General features: G+C 44.2%; 1 protein-coding gene across 2 annotated transcripts in view; it reads left to right on the top strand.

Moving 5' to 3' along the window:
• Positions 1-27,415, top strand: part of AP1G1 (adaptor related protein complex 1 subunit gamma 1) — a 98,469-nt gene that overhangs the window by 27,139 nt on the left and 43,915 nt on the right. For both annotated transcript variants that reach the window (XM_084644524.1, XM_084644525.1), the window contains exons 3-5: positions 14,618-14,742; positions 24,586-24,727; positions 25,937-26,033. In XM_084644524.1, coding sequence (XP_084500650.1) covers positions 14,618-14,742; positions 24,586-24,727; positions 25,937-26,033 — 364 coding nt within the window. The remainder of the gene's footprint in view (positions 1-14,617; positions 14,743-24,585; positions 24,728-25,936; positions 26,034-27,415) is intronic.

Consider the following 27,415-nt stretch of genomic DNA (forward strand, 5'->3'; position numbering starts at 1 on the left):
AAGACCCAGGCAGACTGCGAAGAACTACAAAAGGATCTCAAAACTGGGTGACTGGGCAACAAAATGGCAGATTAAATTTAATGTTGATAAATGCAAAGTAATGCACATTGAAAAGCATAACTATACATATAAAATGATGGGGTCTAAATTGGCTGTTAAGGAAAAGATCAAGAGTCAAGAAAAAGATCTTGGAGTCAACCCAGATCAGCTGCTTTGTGGATCGTTCTCTGAAAACATCCACTCGATGTGCAGCGGCAGTCGAAAAAGCGAACAAAATGCTGGGAATAATTAAGAAAGGGATAGGTAATAGGACAGAAAATATGTTGTCTCTATATAAATCCATGGTACGCCCACATCTTGAATACTATGTGCAGATGTGGTCGCCCCATCTCAAAAAAGATATATTGGAATTGGAAAAGGTTCAGAAAAAGGCAACAAAAATTATTAGGGGTATGGAGCTCTGCCATATGAGGAGAAATTAATAAGACTGGGACTTTTCAGCTTGAAAAAGAGATGACTAAGGGGAGATATGATTGATGTCTATAAAATCATGACTGGTGTAGAGAAAGTAGATAAGGAAGTGTCATTTACTACTACTCATAACACAAGAACTAGGGGTCACCAAATGAAATTAATAGGCAGCAGATTTAAAACAAATAAAAGGAAGTATTTCTTCACACAACACACAGTCAACCTGTGGAACTCCTTGCCCAGAGGATGTTGTGAAGGCCAAGACCATAACAGGGTTCAAAAAAGAATTAGATAAATTAATGGAGGATAAGTCCATCAATGGCTATTAGCCAGGATGGTCAAGAATGGTGTCCCTAGCCTCTGTTTTCCAGAAGCTGGGAATGAGCGACAGGGGATGGATCACTTGATGATCTGTTGTGTTCATTCTCTCTGGGGCACCTGGCACTGGCCACTGTCAGAGGACAGGATATTGGGCTGGATGGACCTTTGGTCTCACCCAGTAGGGCCACTCTTATATTCTTATTGTTCGTTCTCAAACTGATTCATGTCTCTTGGAACTCTGCAGCATTTTTCTTGAAGGGTTGCACAAGAAAGCATTTTGAGAACTTTGCAGATTGGGAAGTTGGGAGAGAAGAGTCCATGGAGGGATCGTTCTTTTGCAAAGGATCAGCAGAATGAGAGAACTGGAGATCCAGTGCCCTGCATCTTATTTTTGGATGGCCTCGTCCAAACTCACATGTTCAGTTACTTTTGTTCACTTTTGGTAGAGGCTCCCAGTTCTCTCCTCTCTGTTCAGTCTTGCATCTCTGGACTGTTTTCTCATCGTGGATTTTCCATCAGCTCCATCTCAGTGATGCAAATTGAGCTAATTTCTGCCCTCAAACGTTTCCTTCTAAATCATTGTAAATTCCACGGTCCCCTGTTCAAGAGCATGTCATCATATTTATTGTCTTCCACACATCCATGTTTCCATGGTCAGAAACTGTGATGGGGATTCCCAGGCCTAGTGGTCGGAGCTGGAACAGTCAGGCCTAGTGTTTGGAGCTGGAATCTGGAGTCCAGGGTGGAGTTGAAGCAAGGCTGGAGCAGGCTAAGGCTTGAGGAGCCTGATACTATTCTTAGGCAGCAGCAAGTTCCAAGCCTTGAAGTGATGCTGAGCAGACTGAACTGCTGTTCCTCCTATGAGGTTTATGTACATAGTCTGGGAGTCACAAGACCAGTTCCTGACTTGTGAATTGGCTGGAGCCTAGCATGGGAGTGACTCGTCACCTTACATTAACCCCTCCTTGACGCACTTCCCCAATGTCTTTTGACCCGGCGTGCTGGGGTGCAATTGATGGAATTCACAAAGGAGGATGGGTGTATATATGTTACTAGCTGGTACCTGAACAGTCAGCTGGTCTATAACCTTCCCAGTCCATGAGGTACATCAGTTGTTCTTCTGAGGAGCTCAGAGTCCAAGGTCTGTCTTACCACATATTCTTCCTACACCCAAACCAAGATGGGGCATGGACATGCTTTTGTCCAACTAGGAAAGGAGTTGTCCAAATATTTCTATAAAACAAGGAAACATGGAATATTGGATGCATCTTCATGGTATGGGGTAGTTGCAGCTTGAAGGCCTCTGAGTTAATCTGTTGAATGATCTGGAATGGGCCAAAATAACAGTGATCTAGTTTCCTTGAGGGTCGGAAGATGTCCAACTGCTGAGTTGAGAGCCATACTCTGTCTTCAACTGCCATGGGAGTAGTCCCATCAATGAAAGTCGGCATATTTTCATAGTTCTCCTTAGCCAAGTTTAAGTGTGATTTTAATGCTTCTTGAATGCAGTGGAGGTGTTGAACCAAATTGGAGGCTGCAGGGACATGGAAGGCTAGTGGTACAGATGGATGAAATAGGGAGCAGATTCCATAATTGGAATAGAACGGGTTTTGGCGGGTTGATTTGTGATCAGAATTATTGTAAGTGAACTTGGTGAACATCAGGAACTGGAACCGGCCATTTTGATGGTAGCTAATGAAGCAGCAAAGATATTGTTCTAGAATTTGGTTTACCTGTTCTGTTTGTCCATTTGTCTTGGGGTAGTAGGCAGAGGAAATGCATGGGGTAATTTCCAGGTGTTTGAACAATTCTCTTCAAAAGTGGGAGATAAACTGTGGCCAATGATTGTATGTAATGTCAGTTGGTAACCCGTGGAACTTGAAGATGTGGTAAAAAATAAGTGAGCATCACTTTAGCAGTGGGGATCTTTTGACAAGGCACAAAGTGCGCCCTTTTGGTGAGGAGGTCAGTGGCTATCAGTATAGCTGGGCAGGCCTGAGAAGTGGGGATGTTGGTGATAAAGTCCATCAAGATAGAGGCCCAGGGTTGGGATGGGGTTGGAAGCAGGATCAGGAGGTTTGGCATGGGGGATCTTCATCTGGCCACACACCTCCCAGGAAGCTGTGTAAGGTTTGATGGAGGAAAATAGTTTTGACCACCAAAAGTAGCAGATCAGCTTTGCTGTCTTCCAGTACCCAAAGTGACTTGCCAGAGGGGAATTGTGGCCTAGCTGGAGTACAGCTAGATGGGGTAGTCTATTGGGGACAAAAAGGCAATCCTTCAACCAGAGTTCCTCATTTTTGACCAAGAAGTTTGGATCAGAATTGACTGACATCCATGTCACTGCAAGCGGATCATTGGGCAGTGTGGACTTCACAAGAGCCAAAAGATTGGTATGTCCTGCATATTTATAAAATGGCAGGGCTTCAATACAGTGGCAGGTTCGGAAGGGTTATCTCCCTTATCTAGGTACTTGCCTTTGTGGGATAATGCATCAGGTTTGCCATTTTTGGGAACTGGGCTGGTTGGCCAGGGTGAAGTTAAATCTAGAGAAGAAGAGGGATCAACATATCTGACATTGGTTGAAGGTTGTGGGCTTTTGGAAATGTTCCAGGTTTTTATGGTCTGTGAACACCTGGACTGGAAAACGTGCACCTTCTAGGTTGTGGCATGACTCCTGAAATGCAGCCTTGATGACAAATAATTCCTAATCGTAGATTTCATAATTTTGTTTCTTAGGCGTCAGCTTCCTAGAATACAAAGAACAATGGAGGAGGTCCTTCAAGGGCCCATGATGCTGAGACAATACAGTCCCGATCATGTAACTGGAGGCATCTATCTCAATGACAAAGGCTTTAGATGGATCCAGGTGTACTAGGATGGGGGCAGAAGTAAACATTTTCTTCAGCTGATCAAAACACATTTGGGCTTCTGGAGTCCAGCTGAAAGCAGAGTTCTTCCATAGCAGCTGAGTCATTGGAAATACCAATTGTGAGATAACTTGGATGAGTCATCTAGGGAAGCTGGCAAGCACTAAGAAGCACTGAACATTGCAGATGTTCTTGGGGTTTTCCCAACTCAAAACTGCAGAGATCTTTTTGGCATCCAGACTTATTTTGATGGGAGAGATGCAATGTTCCTTCTAATTTTTTTCCATCTATGTGTGGAATAAATTTAGTTATGTGCACTGAGGTAATGTGCGGGTGTGTGCCATCAGTAGAAACAAAAAACCTAGTTATAATATATATTTTTAAAAAGTTACCATAGGGATAACTATTCTAGCCAGGAGAGGTTAGGCATTTTAGAACTCACTACTCAAAGAATTAAATTTTAGTGTAAGACAGAAATAAAAATTATGACATGCATTGACCAGTCAAAAACCTAAAATAACACACTTTGAAAGAATAAAATTACAAGGAATAAATGTGCATTGCAGGAAGTACCAAGAAGTAACAACAACAACACAAGTATGTGTTGGGAGGTGAGTGTGAAAGACTGTGTGTGTGTGTGTGTGTGTGTGTGAGAGAGAGAGAGAACACAGTGTGTGCTGGCTGCTGGGGTGCACTGCCTCTTTAAGGCACTCACTGAAAGCTCTCCTGCTCCTGAACCCTGTCTCCCCTCTCCCCCCCCCCCCGCTCCGCAGAAATGCGGGAAGTCTGAGACCATGGGCTGTTGCTTTAAGGCACGCACTCACTCACCACCCGGAAGGCTCGTTCCGATCACAGGTTTCAGAGGAGCAGCCGTGTTAGTCTGTATTCGCAAAAAGAAAAGGAGTACTTGTGGCACCTTAGAGACTAACCAATTTATTTGAGCATAAGCTTTCGTGAGCTACCGATGAAGTGAGCTGTAGCTCACGAAAGCTTATGCTCAAATAAATTGGTTAGTCTCTAAGGTGCCACAAGTACTCCTTTTCTTTTTTCAGATCACAGTGGCTCTTTCCTGCTCCAAGTCCTGACACTTGTCCCCTGTCCCCTGCTCTGCAGAGATGAGGTTTCAGGGGCAGGGGAAAGGGGTGACATCAGCACCTCCTCCCCACCCCTCCACTCTGCACAGCCAGCAGGAGGGTCTTGGGAGCAGCTGCAAGGAGCACACCTCACTTACTCACACCTTCTTGTCAACTGTTTGAAATGGGCCACCCTGATTACCACTACAAAAGTGATTTTTCCTCCTGCTGATAGTAGCCCACTTTAATTGGCATTAAATTGGTTAGAATTGGTAAGTCAACCCCCATCTTCTCATGTACTATGTATATATATCTTCCTACTGTATTTTCCACTGCATGCATCTGATGAAGTGGGTTTTAGCCCACGAAAGCTTATGCCCAAATAAATTTGTTGGTCTCTAAGGTGCCACAAGTACTCCTTGTTTTTGCAGGAGCAATGTGGCTGCAAAGCGGGTGGCACTTGAATCACTCCTGGGTGGCCGCCTGACTGCATAGCATAGAGGAAACATAGAAGAGTTAATATAACTAGGGCTGTCAATTAATTGCAGTTAACTCATGTGATTAACTAAAGAAAATTAATCGCGACTAATTGTGGTTTTAATCGCACTATTAAACAATAGAATACCAATTGAAATTTATTAAATATTTTTGATGTTTTTTTATGTTTTCGTATATATTGCATTCTTTGTTGTAATTGAAATCAGGGTATATTTTTTATTACAAATATTTGCACTGTAAAAATGATAAAAGAAATAGTATTTTTCAATTCACCTCATATATGTACTGTAGTGCAATCTCTTTGTCATGAAAGTGCAACTTACGAACGTAAATGTTTTTTGTTACATAACTGCACTCAAAAACAAAACAGAGTCCACTAAGTGCTACTTCTTGTTCAGCTAATCCCTAAGACAAACAAGTTTGTTTACATTTACAGGAGCTAATGCTGCCCTCTTCTTATTTACAAAGTCACCAGAAAGTGAGAACAGACATTGGCATGGCACTTTTGTGGCCGGCATTGCAAGGTATTTACATGCCAGATATGCTAAACATTTGTATGCCCCTTCATGCATGGGCCACCATTCCAGAGGACATGCTTCCATGCTAATGATGCTTGTTAAAAACATGTGTTAATTAAATTTGTGACTTAACTCCTTGGGGAAGATTGTATATCCCCTGCTCTGTTTTACCCGCATTCTGCCATATATTTCATGTTACAGCAGTCTCGAATGATGACCCAGCACATGTTCGTTTTAAGAACACTTTGACTGCAGATTTCACAAAATGCAAAGAAGGTACCAATGTGAGATTTCTAAAGATAGCTACAGCCATCGACCCAAGGTTTAACAATCTGAAATGCCTTCCAAAATGTGAGAGGGACGAGGTGTGGAGCATGCTTTCAGAAATCTTAAAAGAGCAACACTCCAGTGCAGAAACTACAGAACCCAAACGACCAAAAAAGAAAATCAACCTTCTGCTGGTGGCATCTGACTCAGATAATGAAAATGAACATGCGTCGGTCCGCTCTGCTTTGGATTGTTATCGAGCAGAACCTGTCATCAGCATGGATACATGTTCCCTGGAATAGTGGTTGAAGCATGAAGGGACATATGAATCTTCAGCGCATCTGGCACGTAAATATCTTGCGACGTCAGCTACAACAGTGCCATGAGAAGGCCTGTTTTCACTTTCAGGTGACATTGTAAACAAAAAGCGGGCAGCATTATCTCCTGCAAATGTAAACAAACTTGTTTGTCTGAGCGATTGGCTAAACAACAAGTAGGACTGAGTTGACTTGCAGGCTCTAAAATTTTACATTGTTTTATTTTTGAATGTAGTTCTTCGTACATAATTCTACATTTGTAAGTTCAGCTTTCATGATAAAGGGATTGTACTACAGTACTTAGGCAAAGTGAAAAATACAATTTTCTTGTTTTTTTACAGTGCAAATACTTGTAAACAAATAAATATAAAATGAGCACTGTATACTTTATATTCTGTGTTGTAATTGAAATCAATATATTTGAAAATGTAGAAAAATCCAAAAATATTTAAATAAATGGTATTCTGTTATTGTTTAACAGTACGATTAATTGCGATTAATTTTTTTAATTGCTTGACAGCCTTAGGTATAACCCTATAAGACCACAGAGGTATAATCAAATTAACTTTTCTCAGGTTTTCCATACAGACAGTTTGCTTGGAGCTGTTCAAGTAGTAACTGGAAATGCTTGTCATGTAAAGTTCGGTTCTCTAAAAAAAATAAGTGTGTCTAGATAGATTATGATAAACTGGTTCAGAACATCTCTGAAGATATCAATGGCCACGTGCTGGAATGTGGCAGGGACATTAGAGAGACCAAAAGGCTTGACAAGGTACTCAAAATGTCAGTACGAGGTGTGAAAGGCTGTTTTCCATTTGTCGCCCTTTCGAATGTGGACCAGGTTATAAGTGCCATGTAGATAGAGTTTAGTGAAAATTTGAGCCAGGCTGACTTTACAGTGGTTCATTGATCAATGGGAAAGGATATTTATTTTTGATGGTGATACTGGTCAGCACTTGATAGTCTACGTCAGGGGTCTCCAAACTTTGAGACAAGGGCCATATTAGATTTTTGAAGGGGCTTCGTGGGCCGTAGCGACTGTGAAAGAAATTAAACATATGCAGAATTGTTAAAAAAACAACACTACTCTACTCTGTGTCAGTGTTGCATTAATTCTAAGTCAGGTATAAAAGTTAATTGATGCAGCTACTGTGAAACCACACAAAATATTTGTCAATACATTAAAAATCATTTCACTTTTTTATTTTATTTCTAAAAACTCACACTTTTATCATACACATACATGTTCAAAAATAAAGAAATATTATTTTAGGATTAGTGAGACATACGGTACTGATGCATTTCTGACAGAATTGCATTCAGCTGTGGTTCAAAGTTAGTGTTCCCTATCCGCAAAATTGATTGTACCTGCTTGGCAACAGCAGCAGCAACTCTCCCCTAAGTTGGCTCCCCTTCTGGAGGGGGACACTGGCTCCCGGGGGCACTCACCTCAGTGAGCTGCTGTCGGCAGCCCGTCCCCCGCCTGCTCCGTGTGCCTACTCAGCTGTTCGCTGCTTCTCCCCTGTTGGTTGGAGGGCTGGACAAATGGAAGCCCCGGGCTGGATCCGGCTTGCGGGCCATAGTTTGGAGACCCCTGGTCTACGCAGAGGTGCAGGGTGCCTTTTTTGTTTAAAAAAAAAAAAAAAAAAAAAGGATTGGTACCCTGGCCAGGGATGTAGAATAATGGATAAAATTCTTTGCTAGATTTTCCTCAAGGTACTCATATAGGGACCAGACTTCTCATGCTCTCTAGGAAATGCTCGGATTGTGAAGGGAGAGCCAGCGAATGCCAAGCATAGTTGGGAACTGGGATGAGCCAATCAGGTTAAATTGCATGGTTTCCTGGTGGTCTTGAATTACAGTTCAGAGAGATGCAGTCTCACAGACGACAGGATCTGAGGACAACAAGCTGTCGCCGTCAATTGTCTCCTCCAAGTTGGGGGCAAGCTTCCGTTGCATCGGTAGGTGGTTAGTTTTAGCAAATCCAGTGTCCATGAAATTGTCAGAAGCTCCAGAGTCTATCAGAGCCAAGCTGGGTGCAGCTCACTTCAGTTGTAGACAGGAATCAAAGTTGGAGCTGCACTTGAATGTGGGATTGGCCATTGTCCTTGGCAGTTAGCACCCCTATATGTATCCTGTTTGGGGAACCCAATCCTGTCATTCTGTCTGGTTGCATTCCCTCTAAGGAGGCTGAACCTGCCCATTTTCCCAGACCAGCCCTGAGACCGGATTTGAAGGAACACCTGGGGACAAAGTGGCCTTGTTCCCCACAGTACAGGCAGAGATCATTCAGAAGAGGATATTCCTTCTCTTGATCTGAGAGGTGCCGTCTTGTCAGGTCTACCTGCATGGGTTCGGGTCCAGCAATTGTGTGTGTGTGTGTGTATGGAATGGGACAAGACTAGGCAGGGACCGAGTGTGTACCTTCCTTCTTTCCTGGCATCACTCAAACGGTCGTCAATTTGGATACACATCTTAATGTAGGTTTCAGAGTAACAGCCGTGTTAGTCTGTATTCGCGAAAAGAAAAGGAGTACTTGTGGCACCTTAGAGACTAACCAATTTATTTGAGCATGAGCTTTCGTGAGCTACAGCTCACTTCATCGGATGCATACCGTGAAAACTGCAGCAGACTTTATATACACACAGAGAATATGAAACAATACTTCCTCCCACCCCACTGTCCGGCAGTGGGGTGGGAGGAAGTATTGTTTCATATTCTCTGTGTGTATATAAAGTCTGCTGCAGTTTTCACGGTATGCATCCGATGAAGTGAGCTGTAGCTCACGAAAGCTCATGCTCAAATAAATTGGTTAGTCTCTAAGGTGCCACAAGTACTCCTTATCTTAATGTAGGGTAGCAGTGCTGTGGGGGTATCAACCCGGGCCAGTTCGTCTTTAATCTCATCGTTCAGGCCTAGATAGAAATGAGAAATCTGTGCTGCTTCATTCCAGGCCGTGTCCAAGACCAGATGATGGAAGTGGGTGGCATAGGCCGCAACAGGATGCGGACCTTGTTTGAGTGACTGCAGAGCAACTTTGGTGGAGTGGGCGCAGTGTGGGTCATCAAACATGAGTGAAAAGACATAAACGAATTCATCAAAAGTAATTGAGAATCGGGTCTCCTTGCCCAATCCAGCGCTTTGCCTGTCAGTAGGCTGGTGGTGATTCCTACCTTGCTCTGGTTGTTTGGGTACACTGGTGAGCCCAAAGGAACAGCAAGTGACATTGAGCAACCCCCGAAACGTCTGACGGTTCCCATCAGATTTCTCCGATAGTGGGATCTTTGGGCCTAGACCTTGGGCTGTTGTGCCTGATGGCACAAGGGGGCCTGGGACTGCTGGGACCTGCGAACATAAGAAGGCATTTTTGCGTTGTAGCTAGGCCACTTGATTCTGGAGACCTTGAACTAGTTCTGCCATATCAGTGGTGGGGTTGCCTGGAGACTTCATTTCAGTTGTAGGGGGTACCTGCTGACATAGATCAGTCCTGGCCACTGAGCCTGACTGGGGGTCAGTCTGCTCAAATTCTCAGAAACTGGGCTGGGGATGGTCAGGCCTAGTGGTTGGAGCTGGAATCAGGAGTCCAGAGCAGAGTTGGAGTGAGGCTGGAGCAGGGCAGCAGCAAGAGCAGGGCTGGAGCACGACTAGGTACAGGGAGGGAATAAGAGCAAGGCTGGAGTAGAACTAGGAGCAGGGCTGGAGCAGGCTAAGGCTTGGGGACTCTGTTTTCACTGTCAGGCAGGAGTGAGTTCCAAGCCCTGGAGTGACGTTGAGCAGACTAAGGACATGTCTACACTACAAAATTAAGTCGACATACAGCCACCACAGTAATTAAAGTGGCGTTTCACATCCACACTGTGCTGCTTCTGTTGGCTGTGTGCATCCTCATCAGGAGTGCTTCTGCTGATCTAACTGTGCAGAGCATTGTGGGGCGCGGGCAGTGGAGCTCCAGCCATCCAGCTGACAGACAACAGGTGACGTAAGTAAGCACTACTACATCGACCGAAGTGCTACGCCTCTCTTGGAGGTGGTGGTATTGTGTTGATGTAGTGGGTGACTTACATCGGTGGGAGCTACGTTTTAGTGTAGATGCTTAGAAATAGGTCGACGTAAGCGGCCTTGTATCAACCTAACTCAGTAGTGTAGACCAGGCCTGAGCTGCTGGTCCTCCTGTGAGGTTTTTATGTACCTGGTCTGGGAACCACAAGACCAGTTCCTGCTTGTGGGTTGGCTGGAACATATGGGGCCTGTGCAGCTGTGATGTAGAATTGTACCAGCCATCAAACCTCCTTTGGAAGCTTGGTATTCAGTGAATTACCCATCTCTCTTCTAAATTGTCAGACAAGTTTGGCAGAGGCCCTGGGGGGTTTTCACCTTCCTCTGCAGCGTGGGGCATGGGTCACTTGGTGGAGGATTCTCTGCACCTTGAAGTCTTTAAACCACGATTTGAGGACTTCAATAGCTCAGACATAAGTTAGGGGTTTGTTACAGGAGTTGTTGGGTGAGATTCTGTGGCCTGCATTGTGCAGGAGGTCAGACTAGACGATCATAATAGTCCCTTCTGACTTTAAAGTCTATGATTCTAAGTTAATCTCTAATTTAGCCTGTTTTAGGATATGGATTAGTATATGCTTAAATGTTCTCTAGGGCAATGTTTCTCAGTGACTGGTCCATGGACTGGTGCCAGTCTCTGAGATCTCCCTGACACAGTTTAGAAAGGCAGCAAGCTGGTGCCTAGTATCAAAAAGGTTGAGAAATACTGCTCTAGGGTACCTCGGAGGTGGAGCACATCACCCAAATTGCCACATTAAGGCTACACATCTTGATTGGGTTGTGATTTTAAATAGTTTACATTATTTTAATTTCACTAGAACCTCCGTTTTACAAACAGTGATCTTTTGAGCACCATTTATACAGGCCATTTTTCTCGACTTGGGGTGGGAGAAAGTCACCTATGGAGTGACACTGATGAAGAGCAAATCAACATCCCTTCACATTGCAATGGCTGTCACTGTCCAGTACTTTTGAAGAACAAGGAGAAGGCAGTGCAGTGCACTGTACCTATTGTAAGTTCGAGATGTTCCATTTTATGAACTTCTCAATTCCCAGTTAGTTTATATAATAGAGAAGGAGTACTTGTGGCACCTTAGAGACTAACCAATTTATTTGAGCATAAGCTTTCGTGAGCTACAGCTCACTTCATCGGATACATACTGTGGAAAGTACAGAAGACGTTTTTATACACACAAACCATGAAAAAATGGGTGATTATCACTACAAAAGGTTTTCTCTCCCCCCACTCCATTATCCTGCTGGTAATAGCTTATGTAAAGTGATCACATTGGCTAGTCTCTAAGGTGCCCAAAGTACTCCTTTTCTTTTTTGCGAATACAGACTAACACGGCTGTTACTCTGAAACCTGTTATGGTGATGGATATGTTTTTTTGGGAGGAATTTTTTTAAATATTTACGGTTATTTACAGGAAGACATTAGTTATATTGTCTTGTTTTGTATAGGCACATGTCTGTGGCAGAGTGCTGCTGGCAAAGCCTCAATCAACTCCTGCCACTCTAGCCCCAACAGGGGGAATGGATAGGGGCTGGGTAAATATCTGAGGTTTGCATAATTACTGACTGCACCTGCCAGCCTCATTAGGTAGGAGCTATAAGGCTTGGAGGAAGAGAGTGAAAGGTGGGGCAGAGACCAGGAGGGACAGGAGGCTCAGGGAGAGGTAGGAGCCTGCTACTCTGTTGCTGACCAGGCTTGTGTTAGGCCAAGCCACTGTAAATAGCTTGTATATAGCAGGACACTGGTGGTGGGAAATGGACACAAATAAAGAGCTTGGGTGTTGCACCAGTTTGGAGTGTCCCTGATTCTGTGAGGAGCAGGGCCAAGGGGCTGGATACACAAGGGCATGCCATGCACCCCGTTACAATGTCTTATTACAGAATTAACAATATTCATCAACGTGTTGTATATTGGCCATATATCATTACCATTTTTCTTTCCCCCTCCAAAAAAATTATTTAAGCATAGCCTTAATATGATAAATATATATATTTAACCATTTATATTAATTTTCATTGTGGGAAGCTAAATGTTTCCCCAGTGGGGTGGGAGCGCACAGCGTCAGCAGAAGAAAGAAAGGAGTAGTGGTTATGTAATTCAGGCGTCCTCTGTGTATTTCCCTCTGGACTATCCTATAACTATAGGATTACCGTGTCTATATCAAAGCATTTCCATGATTTCAGTATTTCTATTATATTGTTTTTGTGTGCAATGTATACTTTTACTGATGTCCATTTTTAAAAAATTTCTCTTGCACTGTTTTCATAACGTTTGTCTTCCACTACGAGATATTGTATTAATAGTTTTTTCCAGTGAGCTATAATAGGAATCGTCTGGGTCCACAAATTTGTTTGCCTTTTTTGGTATAAAGAGCAAGAGCAGAACTAGCTTCTTTATTCCCAGTTTGAGTCTTTTTAACATGCAGTTTCTCAATACGTGTCTTGAAGTCCTGTTTGAGTTCTATCTCTAATATTTTGTCGTCTTTCAGGATGGTTTTCAATTTTTTTTTTTTACTATCCAGAGTTCCAGACCTGGCTATTTTGCATTTTGAATAGATATCTGGCGTAATGTATATTTTGTCAGGTATCAGGGGGTAGCTGTGTTAGTCTGTATCCACAAAAACAACAAGGAGTCCGGTGGCACCTTCAAGACTAACAGATTTATTTGAGCATAAGCTTTCATGGGTAAAAACCTCACTTCTTCAGATACAGCTGAAGAAGTGAGGAAGAAGTGAGGTTTTTACCCACGAAAGCTTATGCTCAAATAAATCTGTTAGTCTTGAAGGTGCCACCGAACAGATTTATTTGAGCATAAGCTTTCGTGGGTAAAAACCTCACTTCTTCCTCACTTCTTCAGCTGTATCTGAAGAAGTGAGGTTTTTACCCACGAAAGCTTGTGCTCAAATCTGTTGGTCTTTAAGGTGCCACCGGACTCCTTGTTGTTTTTGTATATATTTTGTGTTATGGAGATGGAGAAACATACCTTATAATATGTTGTATAGTACTGAACTTGCACTCATTGATTAGTGTTAGAGCCAGTACTTATTATCTGATTACATTTGCAATGGTGGTGTAGCTGTGTTGGTCCCAGGATATTAGAGAGACAAGGTGGGTGAGATATATCTTTTATTGGACCAGCTTCTGTTGGTGAAAGAGAGAAGCTTTCAAGCTGCATACAGCTCTTCAGTTCTGGACTTCTGTAGCTTGAAAGCGTCTCTCTTTCAACAGAAGTTGGTCCAATAAAAGATATTATCTCAGCAACCTTTTCTATTATTTTATTCCATTCTTTTGCTATTGTTTCATATTTACAGTCTATATTCCATAACAGCTTTATGCAGTTTGTTCTTTAAAAACACAGTCATGAGATTATACATTCCAGCAGTAATCTTGATTGCTGAAACTTCAAGCATGTATATACAATTTTCTAATACTGATAGCTTTAGTTCTTTTCTTCCATGGAAGTTGTAAATAAAGTTAAGCAATCTGTATAAACTCATATTATGCTTTATTTTCTTTTTTTAATATATCAGTTACATCTGTTTGTTTTAGGGGTTGTCCATCCTAATGAAATCCTTCCACTTATCAGAGTAACATTTGCCCCAACATTTAAAAACTTCCTTATTCAACCTCTGTTTGAAGGCACTGTTTTTTATTTTCAATATTACCAAGGTCTGCTCTTTTTGTTTGGTCAAGTGCCTTACATATACTCAATTAATAAGTGTATTTTTAATTAATAGGTAATATTTCATGGGTGCTGGAATTTTGGGGTATGAATCCAGCATACAATTATATGAGATTGGGTTTGCCAGTTTCTGTTCTGTCTGTATCCATGATGGGTTTTCTCTATTAGACTGGTATTGGAAAGGGTTTCTAATTTGTGCAGACCTATAGTATGCCTTGAATGATGATGGATGATGTCTTTCACTTACTGATGACTTCTGTGTCACCCTGTTTTAGTTCATTCCCCTGGATCTCCTGTACACTTTGAGAGAGTTTCATAGCCATGAGAGGCAGCATGGTCTGGTAGCTCCTCTTCTGACTTGCTGAGACTTTGGGCAGGTCACGGGTTGCTTTTCTCCCTCATCTTTAAAATGGAGATAATACTAACTTTGCGAAGCACTTGGATGGAAGATACTATACAAGTGCAAACTATTATTGCTCCCAGCACAGAAATATGATTTATACTGATTTATCTATGTTTTTTTTTTTTGCAGTTGGAGTGCCTCAAACTTATTGCGTCTCAGAAATTCACAGACAAGCGCATTGGGTACCTAGGTGCCATGCTGCTACTGGATGAGAGACAGGATGTCCACCTTCTCATGACCAACTGCATCAAGAAGTAAGACTACTCTCTCCTTCCCCATTCACAAATGTGTGTAGGGATTTCAGAACCACAGTTAGGCTCCTGACAATAACTTTTTTGATGCCTCAATTCTCAACTGGCATTTAATTTGAAAAGGGGGAACTTTTCAGTCTAGAAATCCCTAATGCCACTGGTACTGCCCAGGCCATTTTTTAGTCACCTTGTGTGTTGGATTGCTGCTAAGCTCCAGACTGCTATGGCCCTAAAAAGTTTTTGAAACTTGGTGTATATAGCAGAGAGCCATTTAATGCGTGGAACTTCCATGTCTTGGGCATTCACTTGGTGATGCTGTGTAATTGGTGGCTGAGAGAATGGAACATCCTGGCCATTAAAACTTCCCTGAAAAGAAAAGGAAACTAATATGGTCATAATGGGCTTCCTGTAGCTGGTTGAACAGCTTCTAGAGACACTGAGGGGGCAGTTACCTTCTCACCTTACAGAAGAGCAAGCCCTGATTGAATAATTAAGGGTAGCATAAAATCACTTAGGGCTCATCCACACCATACATATGACTGAATTCAGAGGATCTGGTTATAACACAGCTGCAATACGTAGTGTAGACTGGATCTTAGGCTAAAACCCTGAACAGTGCTGCAGCCATCTTGTACTGGTCCCCTGACTCAATTGTATTTATAAATATAGGTGGGCTCTTATAAGTTGTGTGACTCTAGGGTGTGAAGCTAGCTCTACTCTGTTCTGAGAGTTTGGCCAGGTTGAGTGTGGTGTTGTGATGGGGCACTGGTTGGCTGCAGGGGAAGGGCAGCACCTTTCTGGGATGTGGTGTTCAGCTGGTTTGGAATCTCCTTGAGCTGTGAACATTACCAGAAAACTTTGAGGTTTCCATAACGATTTTATTGAAGGTGAGTAGGTTTGAGTGGAGAGCAAGATGTAGAAAATCAGTGTTTTCTTTTTGATGAGGCCTCCTTTTGTGGGGGTGGGGAAGGGGGGAAACATGTCAGTGGAGCTGGGAGATTAAGATTTATTTTTTTATTTAGATTTCTCAGATTCTCACTTGGTTCTGTACATATTGATTGTGCCTAGAGTATCTGAGAAATCTAAATAAAAAATTAAATCTCAGTCTCCCAGTTCCCACTGACTGGCTTCACTGCTGCCACTGCCTGTCCCCCAAAAGGGGATGCCATCAACAGGAGAACATTGATTTCCTACATCTTGTTCTGAATTCAGATATGAATATCTCTGTTGGACCAAGTGGTGGGGAGAGCAAAGGAGTTTGAACTGAAGACCCTTCACTGAAAATGCCTTGCCTCCAGCTAGCTCCCTTCCACTTAAATTAGGGGGCTGATTGTTATATCCCCAAACAAGTCTAATTTTAGGGGAACAGGTACTGGGAGTTGAGTTGGCAATTGTGCATATAGCTGGTTTACATAACCTGGCATTTTTCAATTATCTTTGTCTCCTCACCTTCCTCTTTCTGCTACCCCACTGCTTTCATAGAATCATAGAATATCAGGGTTGGAAGGGACCTTAGGAGGTCATCTAGTCCAACCCCCTGCTCAAAGCAGGACCAATCCCCAACTAAATCATCCCAGCCAGGGCTTTGTCAAGCCTGACCTTAAAAACTTCTAGGGAAGGAGATTCCATCACCTCCCTAGGTAACGCATTCCAGTGTTTCACCACCCTCATAGTGAAAAAGTTTTTCCTAATATCCAACCTAAATCTCCCCCACTGCAACTTGAGACCATTACTCCTTGTTCTGTCATCTGCTACCACTGAGAACAGTCTAGAGCCATCCTCTTTGGAACCCCCTTCAGGTAGTTGAAAGCAGCTATCAAATCCCCCCTCATTCTTCTCTTCTGCAGACTAAACATCCCCAGTTCCCTCAGCCTCTCCTCATAAGTCATGTGTTCCAGTCCCCTAATCATTTTTGTTGCCCTCTGCTGGACGTTTTCCAATTTTTCCACATCCTTCTTGTAGTGTGGGGCCCAAAACTGGACACAGTACTCCAGATGAGGCCTCACCAATGTCGAATAGAGGGGAACGATCACGTCCCTCGGTCTGCTGGCAATGCCCCTACTTATACATCCCAAAATGCCATTGGCCTTCTTGGCAACAAGGGCACACTGCTGACTCATATCCAGCTTCTCATCCACTGTCCCCCCTAGGTCCTTTTCTGCAGAACTGCTGCCGAGCCATTCGGTCCCTAGTCTGTAGCGGAGCATGGGATTCTTCCGTCCTAAGTGCAGGACTCTGCACTTGTCCTTGTTGAACCTCATCAGATTTCTTTTGGCCCAATCCTCCAATTTGTCTAGGTCCCTCTGTATCCTATCCCTACCCTCCAGCGTATCTACCTCTCCTCCCAGTTTAGTGTTGTCTGCAAACTTGCTGAGGGTGCAATCCACACCATCCTCCAGATCATTTATGAAGATATTGAACAAAACCGGCCCCAGGACCGACCCCTGGGGCACTCCACTTGATACTGGCTGCCAACTAGACATGGAGCCATTGATCACTACCCGTTGAGCCCGACAATCTAGCCAACTTTCTATCCACCTTATAGTCCATTCATCCAGTCCATACTACTTTAACTTGCTGGCAAGAATACTGTGGGAGACCGTTGCTAAAATCAAGGAACAACATGTCCACTGCTTTCCCTTCATCCACAGAGCCAGTTATCTCGTCATAGAAGGCAATTAGATTAGTCAGGCATGACTTGCCCTTGGTGAATCCATGCTGACTGTTCCTGATCACTTTCCTCTCCTCTAAGTGCTTCAGAATTGATTCCTTGAGGACCTGCTCCATGATTTTTCCAGGGACCGAGGTGAGGCTGACTGGCCTGTAGTTCCCAGGATCCTCCTCCTTCCCTTTTTTAAAGATGGGCACTACATTAGCCTTTTTCTAGTCGTCCGGGACTTCCCCCGATCGCCATGAGTTTTCAAAGATAATGGCCAATGGCTCTACAATCGCATCCGCCAACTCCTTTAGCACTCCCGGATGCAATGCATCCGGCCCCATGGACTTGTGCTTGTCCAGCTTTTCTAAATAGTCCCAAACCACTTCTTTCTCCACAGAGGGCTGGTCACCTCCTCCCCATGCTGTGCTGCCCAGTGCAGTAGTCTGAGAGCTGACCTTGTTCGTGAAGACAGAGGCAAAAAAAGCATTGAGTACATTAGCTTTTTCCACATCCTCTGTCACTAGGTTGCCTCCCTCATTCAGTAAGGGGCCCACACTTTCCTTGACTTTCTTCTTGTTGCTAACATACCTGAAGAAACCCTTCTTGTTACTCTTAACATCTCTTGCTAGCTGCAACTCCAGGTGTGATTTGGCCTTCCTGATTTCACTCCTGCAAGCCCGAGCAATATTTTTATACTCACCCCTGGTCATTTGTCCAATCTTCCACTTCTTGTAAGCTTCTTTTTTGTGTTTAAGAGCTGCAAGGATTTCACTGTTAAGCCAAGCTTTAATCTAGACTATAAGTTACTCAATGTGTCAACTGTCTTTCAGTGTTATGTAGGGTTTATAGTGAGGCCAGGTCTTGGTTGGAGACCCCAGGTGCTGCTGTGGTACAAAAATTAAAAATAATATACAAATCTTTGTGAAGCAGTTGAGGAGTTGTTGCCCATAGCACATACCTGACAAATTTGTAAAAACAAGGAAATGAGCAGTTAAGTCACGTATCAGCACATACTCTGTATCCCATCCTCAACCTTATCATTCCCACAGCTACTGGACACCACATGCCAAAAACTTAACTCTGCCTTCTTTTTGCTTTTCTGCACATCTTCCTTTACCGGATTGTTTCCCCCACTTTTTATGGGTGTTTGGTGTAGTAGTTTGTTGTGTTGGGAGTTTGGTGAAAATAGGTGTGCAGACAGGTGGTTAAGATAGGAGCAGAGTTAAGGTTGCAGCAACATGGTCTGTGGTAATGGTAAGGAGTTGTGGTAATGCAGATGAAGAAGAGCAGGGTATGTGGTAGTAAGTAGCTTAACTTTTCATTTTCTTGCTTTTGTGGGTGTGTTAGGAATACTTTGTGTTCAGCAACACTAACTGCTTCACTACAGTGTGTTTAGGTTTTCATACTTACCTGGGGGAATGGGTTGGATGAGTGTGGAGCGGGTGTTAGGAAGTGAACATGAAGGGGGCAAAAGTACAGTTGCTAATAGAGAATATTTTATGCAGAGATTTGTGTGCTTCTGGCACCCATCTGTCAGGTTTCTGTACCACCCCCACAGCTCCTCCAATGAGAGGGGTGTGTGTGTGCATAATGCATAAACTTTCAGTGGTAGCATGAATAGCTCCTTAAAAATTCATGTCAATCTAAATAAATAGTTTAAAACAGCTTTATCTGTTGCAGGAGATCAAGTCAGCAGCCACCTCTCACCTTTTGAATGAATAAACATATTTTTAAGATTGATGGTCCATCTATGAAAGGTCACTGCCAAGGTGGAAAAACCAGACAGAGCTCAAATTCAGAGGCTTCCCATTATAAATGTGTTCAGAGAAATCAAACTACACAGAAAATCCAAAGGGCATGGAAACTTTGTGAAATATCTTGCTGATAAACCAACTACTCTCTGAGAACAACAGGAATTTATGTCCTATTTTAACCCCATTTTGGAACACAACCTTAATTATAAAGTCACTACCAGACACCTCTGTAATGCAGAGACCTTCATCAAACTCCTTTTGCCATTATTCTTTCCCATAGCTGGATCCCTGCACTTCAGATCTACTGATGTTCAGAGACTGTTTTCTTAATTTGTTTTCATGTTAGCATTTTTCCAGGGTGCAGCAAAATCTTTTTCTTGTCCTGGGCATTTGACTGTTATTCACAGTGTTTCCTCTAGCCAAGATAATGTAATCTAGTAGATTTTTGGGGGAATCTGAGGGGATGTAGTAACATCCCATCTTTCCACAATTACAGGGCCAGCTGAGAGAAAAACAGAGCAGGGAATTTTATTTCCTTCGTGGTCTCTGCCATTTGAGTCCCAGACACGTCTGAGATCTGACTCTGACTTGGTTTTTAAACTGTTGTATCTGCCAGGCCTCCAAGAGGCATTGCTGTTTTCAAAACACTGTAAAACACAGTAATTTAAAAGTAAGTGACAACTAAACACCCTCCCTAAATGTGCCATTATTGATCAATAGCAGGCAGACCTATCATTACAAGTGTTAACTTGTATTCCATATAGTTATCTAGGATTATCCAGTGACATTGGTGATATCCAGTTTGCAAAGAGTTTCTGGGCGGTGGTGGGGAGGGTCGTGTTGTGTTGTGTGGAAAAGTCCTTTAATTGACAGATGAGAAAGAGATTGTTGTAGCCTGCTGCACTGGGAAAGGATTATTTATTGACTACTTCGTGTTCCAGATTAAGGGATTTTAGTTCTCGAATCCCAATTAGTCTGTAAAACAGGTTCTCATAATTCCGCTGTCCTCTTCTCTTGCTATTCCATGTGCTACTTACATGTTTTCAGGGCATCTCCAATCCACCGGGGAGTCTGTAAACTGCAGAGGCTCACCTTTTCTTTCTTTAAACTTGGTCTTTAAGCAGGCCCAGCTGGGTGCATGACTATCCTGCAGTAAAACCGGGTACTTTTCGGGTGTTTAGGGCCTAGACTACCCTGTGCTGTTCTCTCTTTTCTCCAAGTAGTAGCTCTGCATATTGTTCAGGTAGTTTCCTAGGTGAGAAGAAGGGATGAGACAGTAACAACTGAGACTTTCTGAAGGCAAGGAGGTGCTGCAGATTCAAATATTAGTATCCACTTAAGGTTCCTGTGGGCTGGCGTTTGGGAGACAGGAGCATCTTTGCTCCCATCAAGAACCTGAGGCAGTTTTGGCTGTGGAGGAAGCTGTGGCAAAAACATTTATCTTGTTCTGTGGGAGACAGGTGGGGTGAAAGAGTTCCCATGCTATCACTACAGCCTGTATCTCCCCTCACCTCCTCCAAGAATCTGTGCCAGGCTTGAGAGAAACTACAGTGAAGTTGTCCATCAGCCCCATGGATGGTGGGTGGACCCCCCCAGCTTTGGGGAGGCTAGCCCCCTGACCCTACCCCTTCTGCCTGATGCTCCAACCCCGCCCCCTGGTCCCGCAGCAGGAGCCCCAAACATGCCACCCTCCCGTGGCTGGAGGAGCCCCGTGCCAGCCTGAGTTGCTGCTGGAGAATGGGAAGCGCGCTGCGCCTCCCCTCCCGAGACCCCGAGCCACCTGGCGGGAAAGTCAAAAGTCCTTCCAGAAGAACACTCAGCTTTTATATGTGCCACACAGGTTCCGGGGCAGCTGAGGAGACGGTAGCTGCTACTCAGTTTCCTGTGTTCATCAGTAATCTCTCTGGAGTCCGGTGTCACTGCTTTTCCCGCTACATCCCTGAACTTCCCAATAATACTCTGTATACTGTGGTTGCAGGAGCATGACCTGCATATCTCCAGGAGGGGGAAGAGCATCAACATTTCTTCCTATTATTGCCAAGAAGTTTGCCTGCAACTCCCCTGTGAGCCAATCTCTGAACCTCAGGAAGGGATGTTACCACTCTAGGGGTAACCTGGGCCAGCCAGAAAGAAATTGCCTTGAGCCCAAAACCCTGTCTCTCAAAGAAATACCAGGAACACACTGATGTTTTTGAGAAAAAAAGTCATGAACATCCTGCCCCCACACCAAGACTATGATTTGCACAGCTTTGCATAGACCATAGATTGAAGACCCCATATGGATTGACACATACCATGTCTGGACCAGAACTGGCAGCAGTGCACCACTATATCCAAGAAAATCTTGAGAAGGGTTTCATCTGTCAATCTACCTGTCCAGCAGGGGCCCTAGTACTTTTTATACAGAAGGAGGATGGATCATTGTGTCTTTGCATGGACTGTTGAGCCCTAAATCAGGTCACAATCCACAACCAGTATCCTTTGCTTCTTATTCTAGGATTGCTAAATTGTGTGCGAAGAGCCAGGATCTTCACAAAGCTAGACCTTTTGGGAGCTTACCATTTAGAGCATATAAGAGCCACCAATGAGTGGAAAACCACCTTTCATGCCCAGTACAGACACTTTGCATATTCAGTAATGCTGTTTGGCATGACCAATGCCCCTGCAATTTTCCAACACTTTGTGAATGACGTGTTCCAGGTCATATTGGATAAATGTCATTTAGCTCAATGATATCCTCATGCTCTCAGAGAGCCAAGAACAACAGTGTCATTATGTTGGATCTGCTCTAGAAAGGCTGCAGAAGCATGGACTATATGCCAAACTGAAAAAATGCTTCTTTGACTAGCCTTCCCTCGAAGTTGTGGGCTATATCATCTCCCCAGGGGGCATTCAGATGGATTCCCAAAAGATAACATCAATTCACGACTTAGTAGCTCCCTAGAAGCCCTGTCAATTATAACAGTTCCTGTGCTTTGCCAGTTTTTATTGGTTGGTTATCTCCGACTTCTCACTCAAAGTGGTTCCCCTGACTTCACTCCTACGTAAGACAGTCTGTTTCACTTGGTCACCCGAAGCCCAGAATGCCTTTGCCCAGCATGACATCATCCATCTGAAGTCCTCCTTCACCATGGCTCCCATCCTGGTGCACCACGATCCAACCTGCCTGTTCATTGTGGAGGTCCATGGGGAAGTACTCTCTCCGAAGCTCCGAGCCCAGCAAGTCTTGTATCACTGCACATTTTTAGTCATCTCTTGCAAGCTCACCCCAGTGAAAATAAATGACGGAATGCTAGACAAGGAGCTGCTTGCAGCTAAACCTGTGTTCGAGGAATAGTGCCACCACCACCTCGAGGGGCTTGCTCCCCTTTTTTAGGTCTTCACAAACCATAAGAAGCTTGAGTATCTCTGCAAACCCCAAGTTTTAAACCGAAGGCAACTAAGGTGGGCCCTGTTTTTTCTGTTAAAATTCACCATCATCTACCAACTTAGGTCCCAAAATGGAAAGGCTGATGCTGTCTCATGAAAAGGACAGTACTACCATGAGGAGGGCAAGGAACCTACCATGTGCCACCATATCTCCTCAAACACACTAATTTCCTCAGCTATTCACTAAGATCTGATCTCCCTTATTTGGTTCGCCTTGAAGGAGGACCCCTCATCTGGGAACCACTGTGTTGGCTAGAAAGTCTGTCTCACTTTGAAGCATCTTCTGAACAACAGACCTTCTTGCGAATGAGACTACCAGTTCCTGGGACCTTCTGGATCTGCCAGCAAGTCAACTCAGTCACCTTCAGATTACAGCTTCCCTGATCCCTCAAGGTACATCCCATGTGTGGTCCATGTGTCCCTCCTAAAACCCTACAGTGATAACCCCTTCCCTAGCCAAACCACTCCTCCATTTCTACTGGTCGAAGTCCAGGACCACAAAGAGTATGAGGTGCATGCCACCTGTAATTCCATATGCACGTGGGGACACCCGTACTACCTTGTAGACTGGGAAGCATATGGACTTGAAGAGCGCACTTGGAAACCTGCCTCCCATGTCCATGCCTCCAACCTGGTAAGAGAATTTCATGAGGTTCATCCAGAGAAGCCTGGTCCAGTTACACCCTGAAAAGAAGGGCCCTGAAGAGGGAGGAATGATGTAAGAAACCACAGGGCCCATTCACAGTTGCCACAAAAAGGAAGTGAGAGGCTAAATCCTATAGGAAGTCCCACCCTATGGGGCATGAGTGACAGCCCTCCATGATTCCCTGTTAGGCTGGTATTCCCCATATAAATCAGGAAGCCATTTCTGAGAGTTGTCTGAGCAACGCAGACCTCCAGCATACTTCTGCCTCAGACCCTGGTCATCGCTCCTTGCTGCAGCTCTCGTGATCACAGGCTCCTGGCTTTTGATCTAGGCTCGCATCCCAACCCTGATCCTGTTTTAGCTTCAGACCATTGCTGACCCCAGTGAAATACTCTGACCTGGCCTGACCCCGATTCTCACCTCACACTCTCAATTTGGTAATGGCCTCTGACTTTAGTTTTGACCTAGTCCCGGATTGATCTCTGACCTTCGGCCCCAATACTGACCAACTCAGTCCATACCCACAGGCTGCCCATGACCCGGTTCTGACAGCATGTCTTTCCCCTTCCCCACCCGCATCTCCTCTGAGCAGGAATTCTTCTCGCTCACCTGGACAGGGGGAGAGGGGCCTGGGATGAGAGGCACATGCCCTGTTTCCTCTTACTGGAGGAAGAGTCTGGGGGTCGAGGAGAATCAGCTGGGAAGCTCTACACATCTGAAATTCCCTTTTCCCTTGTAATGCCCAGGATTGGATAGCTGTTCACACTATCCCCTGCTACGTGAAGTGAGTGTAATGGCCTTAGACAGTTCCCTGTTGTTTGTCAGGGATCCAAAGGCTGGGATCCTTTGCTGCAAAGTTGTTTTGTTATGGCTGGTTAGTGTGTTTCTGCAGAAGCTGGAATGGGGTCAGGGCCTGCCTCTCTGCCTGGGGCAGCACAGAGTGTGGTGTCTGCAACAGTGGCATTTCCCCCACTCTTCTGATGGCTTTTGAGCCCTATGCTTTCATGTGCTAGTCTGGTCAACTGTTGCTTGGATACAGGTGTGAAGTGGGGGTGGAGCTCTGCATGTCTGTTTCTCCTGGGCTGGGCTTCAGGCACTGGTGTTACTGTCACTCAGCCCATTTCACTTGTGACGGTAGCCATACCTGAAGTCTCCAGAGGTGAGTCTGGTGGTGGGCGACTATGCCACGTGTGTCTAAAGCATCCCATTCTTACTCAACTGCCCAGGAACATACGTAACTAACGTCTTGGCTTCACAGCATACCTGCATTCTGACTCGCTTCTGATGTGCACCTGTGACCTGTACTGGAGAGTTCCCTGTGCATGTGCTGACGGGCTTGTTCTTGGTCTCTTTTGCAGTGACCTTAATCACAGCACTCAGTACGTGCAGGGCCTGGCACTCTGCACCCTCGGCTGCATGGGCTCCTCTGAGATGTGCAGAGACCTGGCAGGAGAAGTGGAGAAACTCCTCAAAACATCCAACTCTTACCTAAGGAAAAAGGTACTTCAGGAAGTTTCTGAACTGCTTCTTTGCAATCTAAAGCCTGGGACAAAAGGAAGGGGGAGATGCTTTTAATATTTAGTGGGTTGGGTGGCATAGGGCACATCAGCAAGTTTTTTCTCTGAGAGTACATGTGCTAGCGTAATAACTAGTGACCAAAGAACTCCCTTTATCTGCAATGCAGGTAAAGCATGGGTGGTGGCAGTGCAAAATTCACTCCCACGCACAGTGTACAGCTCTCGGTAGAGCATACGTTCCTGGGCCTTGAATGGAAGGTCACCAACAGATGCAGAGGCAGTACCTTGGTGGAAGCCCAGCATAATTCCATCCCTCCTGTTACCTGGAACATGTTTTTTGACTCCTTCCCAGGGTACTCTCCTTAGGGGACCTTTCCGTTCTCTTTCATCTGCATCAGCTAGTCAGTAGGTACATAGTAAACATGTTAAATGTTGATCTAACATGAATATTATTTGTGATCGTGCCCAGTATGTATAAAGCACTTTCCAAACACTTAAGGATGTTCCATGGTCCAAGGAACTCTCAAGCCAAGGAGAGATAAGTTGGCAGAGGTCGGGGTGGGGGGGAATAACAGGCCATTCGTATACAAGTCAACTTGTTTCATTATAGGCAGCAGTGCAGAAATGTTATTTGAGAGGGAATTAAATGTGGCCAGGTAAGGACCTTGCAAATGAGTTCCTAGAGGCCACACCATGCATAGGGGGATGCTTTGAGACTGCACTTAAAGTATTCTAGCCCTACCAAGATAGGCAGCTCTCTCCAGCATCCTTTTTGGAGAAGTTACAGAGAGGCTGATATACTTCTGTGGCATGTTCAGCTTCCCAGAGCCAGCGTAGCTTGTTGAGTCAGCCTGACGTTCTCAGACAATAATGAAAGTGGAAGAGCATATGAACCCCCAGAGCTACAGAGAGCTGGTATCTGTGGTGTAGACCGAATAGAACTCTCGTCCCAGTGTGTTCAGAACTAACAAGTCCATATGGCATTGGCCAGGATTTTCTCAGAATAGAGATGTTCTTGCACATGTGCTTGTTAACACGTTTCCAGGTGAGTGAAGTGTGCAAATTAGCTCTAATATAGAAGTGGATCCTCTTAAGAAGACTCTGTTCCTGGCCCACAGATGGCTAAGCTTGGAGTCTGCTAGTAGTTGTTGGCATGGAAAGGTGTGCTAACTGTGCTTTTCTTCCTTTGCAGGCAGCACTGTGTGCTGTGCATGTCATCAGGAAGGTGCCTGAACTCATGGAGATGTTCCTGCCAGCCACCAAAAACCTACTGAATGAGAAGAACCATGGTAATGTCAGCAGGCAAGCCCCAGGCCCTGAAAGCAGTGCTCCTCCATTCAGGGGTGGTGCGCACCCACCATCTAACTCGGCCTTTCATTTGGAAAAGGCCATTGTTATCATACAGTTTTCTGATAGGTGTCCTTCCAGTTCTGTAGAGAGCAAATGTCCCTAGTGCTACAAGAGGCATAGAGCTATATTTGATTCTTTGCTCCTGCCGGAAATTACACAGCACAGGCTACAGGGTAATTGAACAGTCTTTCTGTTCATTTATCAAAGTACCTGCTACTCTCATTGTAAGGCAGGTGAAACACATACAGAGTAAATATGGTGAATCTGGGACTCTAACAAACTGTATTATGTAATTCGTGGTATGTTTCTCCTCTGTAAGGATGGCACTCTGAGGTTCCACATTAAGTCTCTCTGACTGCAGGTCACTCTTGCTTTCTGTGCAAGGCAAAAGATTTTCCAGCTGCTAGGGTTGCAAAACTCCACTTGAGATCTGAAAGTTCAGCTTCTGTCTGAGCTGATTACTGTTTATAAAGATGATGCACTGGGAACTGATGAATGAAGCAGAATGGAGTTGAGCTTGCATTCCCAAAGCTGTGAGATCTTTGCAGTGCTAACTGGAGCAGAGTAATCAGAGGGTTCTTAAGTTGCATGGCAGATTGCTGGGTAAGAAAGGGCTACCTTTACATAATTGCTTTTTGGATCGTAATTGCATTTTAAAACAGATTCTTACTCTGTTTAGAGTAATTTTTGCAAGCTTGAAACAATACTTCCTTTTGAAAATGTACTTTATTTTATTTTTCACATCTGTTTTCCAAGTTGGAAGCACTTGTATAAGTGTTTAAAATAAGGATAAATATCCAAACAATTGACTCCTTGCCCATTCACATAACCCAGCACTCAAATGACAGAATTTTTGACTGAAACCATTCTCCTATATCTGGCTACGCAGTGTCTTTGGGCTATAGATGGGCATTAAAGCATGCCATAAAGGGGTCACAAATAGAAGCTGTGTTTCAGAGCTGCGGCTCTTTTGTGGAGAGTGGCCCTAACAAGGAGTTCCTTTCCATTTAAACCAATGCACAGTTGCAGCAGTATCTCCAGTAGCCAAGTAAACATTTGTTTCCTTCTCTACTGAACATGTTCATGTCATTTTATTTCATTGGGGTGTTAGGCTGCAGCACACCTGGGGGGTTGTGGGGAAGGAAAAGGGGGGGTTGCTTGTGGTCTGTGCTACATGTGGACATTGTGAACTTATTTAGGTTTTAAAATGCACTAATTGGCGTACTTAGCGCAGGGACTAATTAAAAAGGTAACAGTATCAGCACCTCACAGTCTTTAATATATTTATCATCCCAACACCCTTGTGAGGCAGGGAAGGATT

This window comes from Lepidochelys olivacea (assembly GCF_965140295.1).
Source record: "Lepidochelys olivacea isolate rLepOli2 genome assembly, chromosome: 12".
Taxonomy (NCBI): Eukaryota; Metazoa; Chordata; order Testudines; family Cheloniidae; genus Lepidochelys; species Lepidochelys olivacea.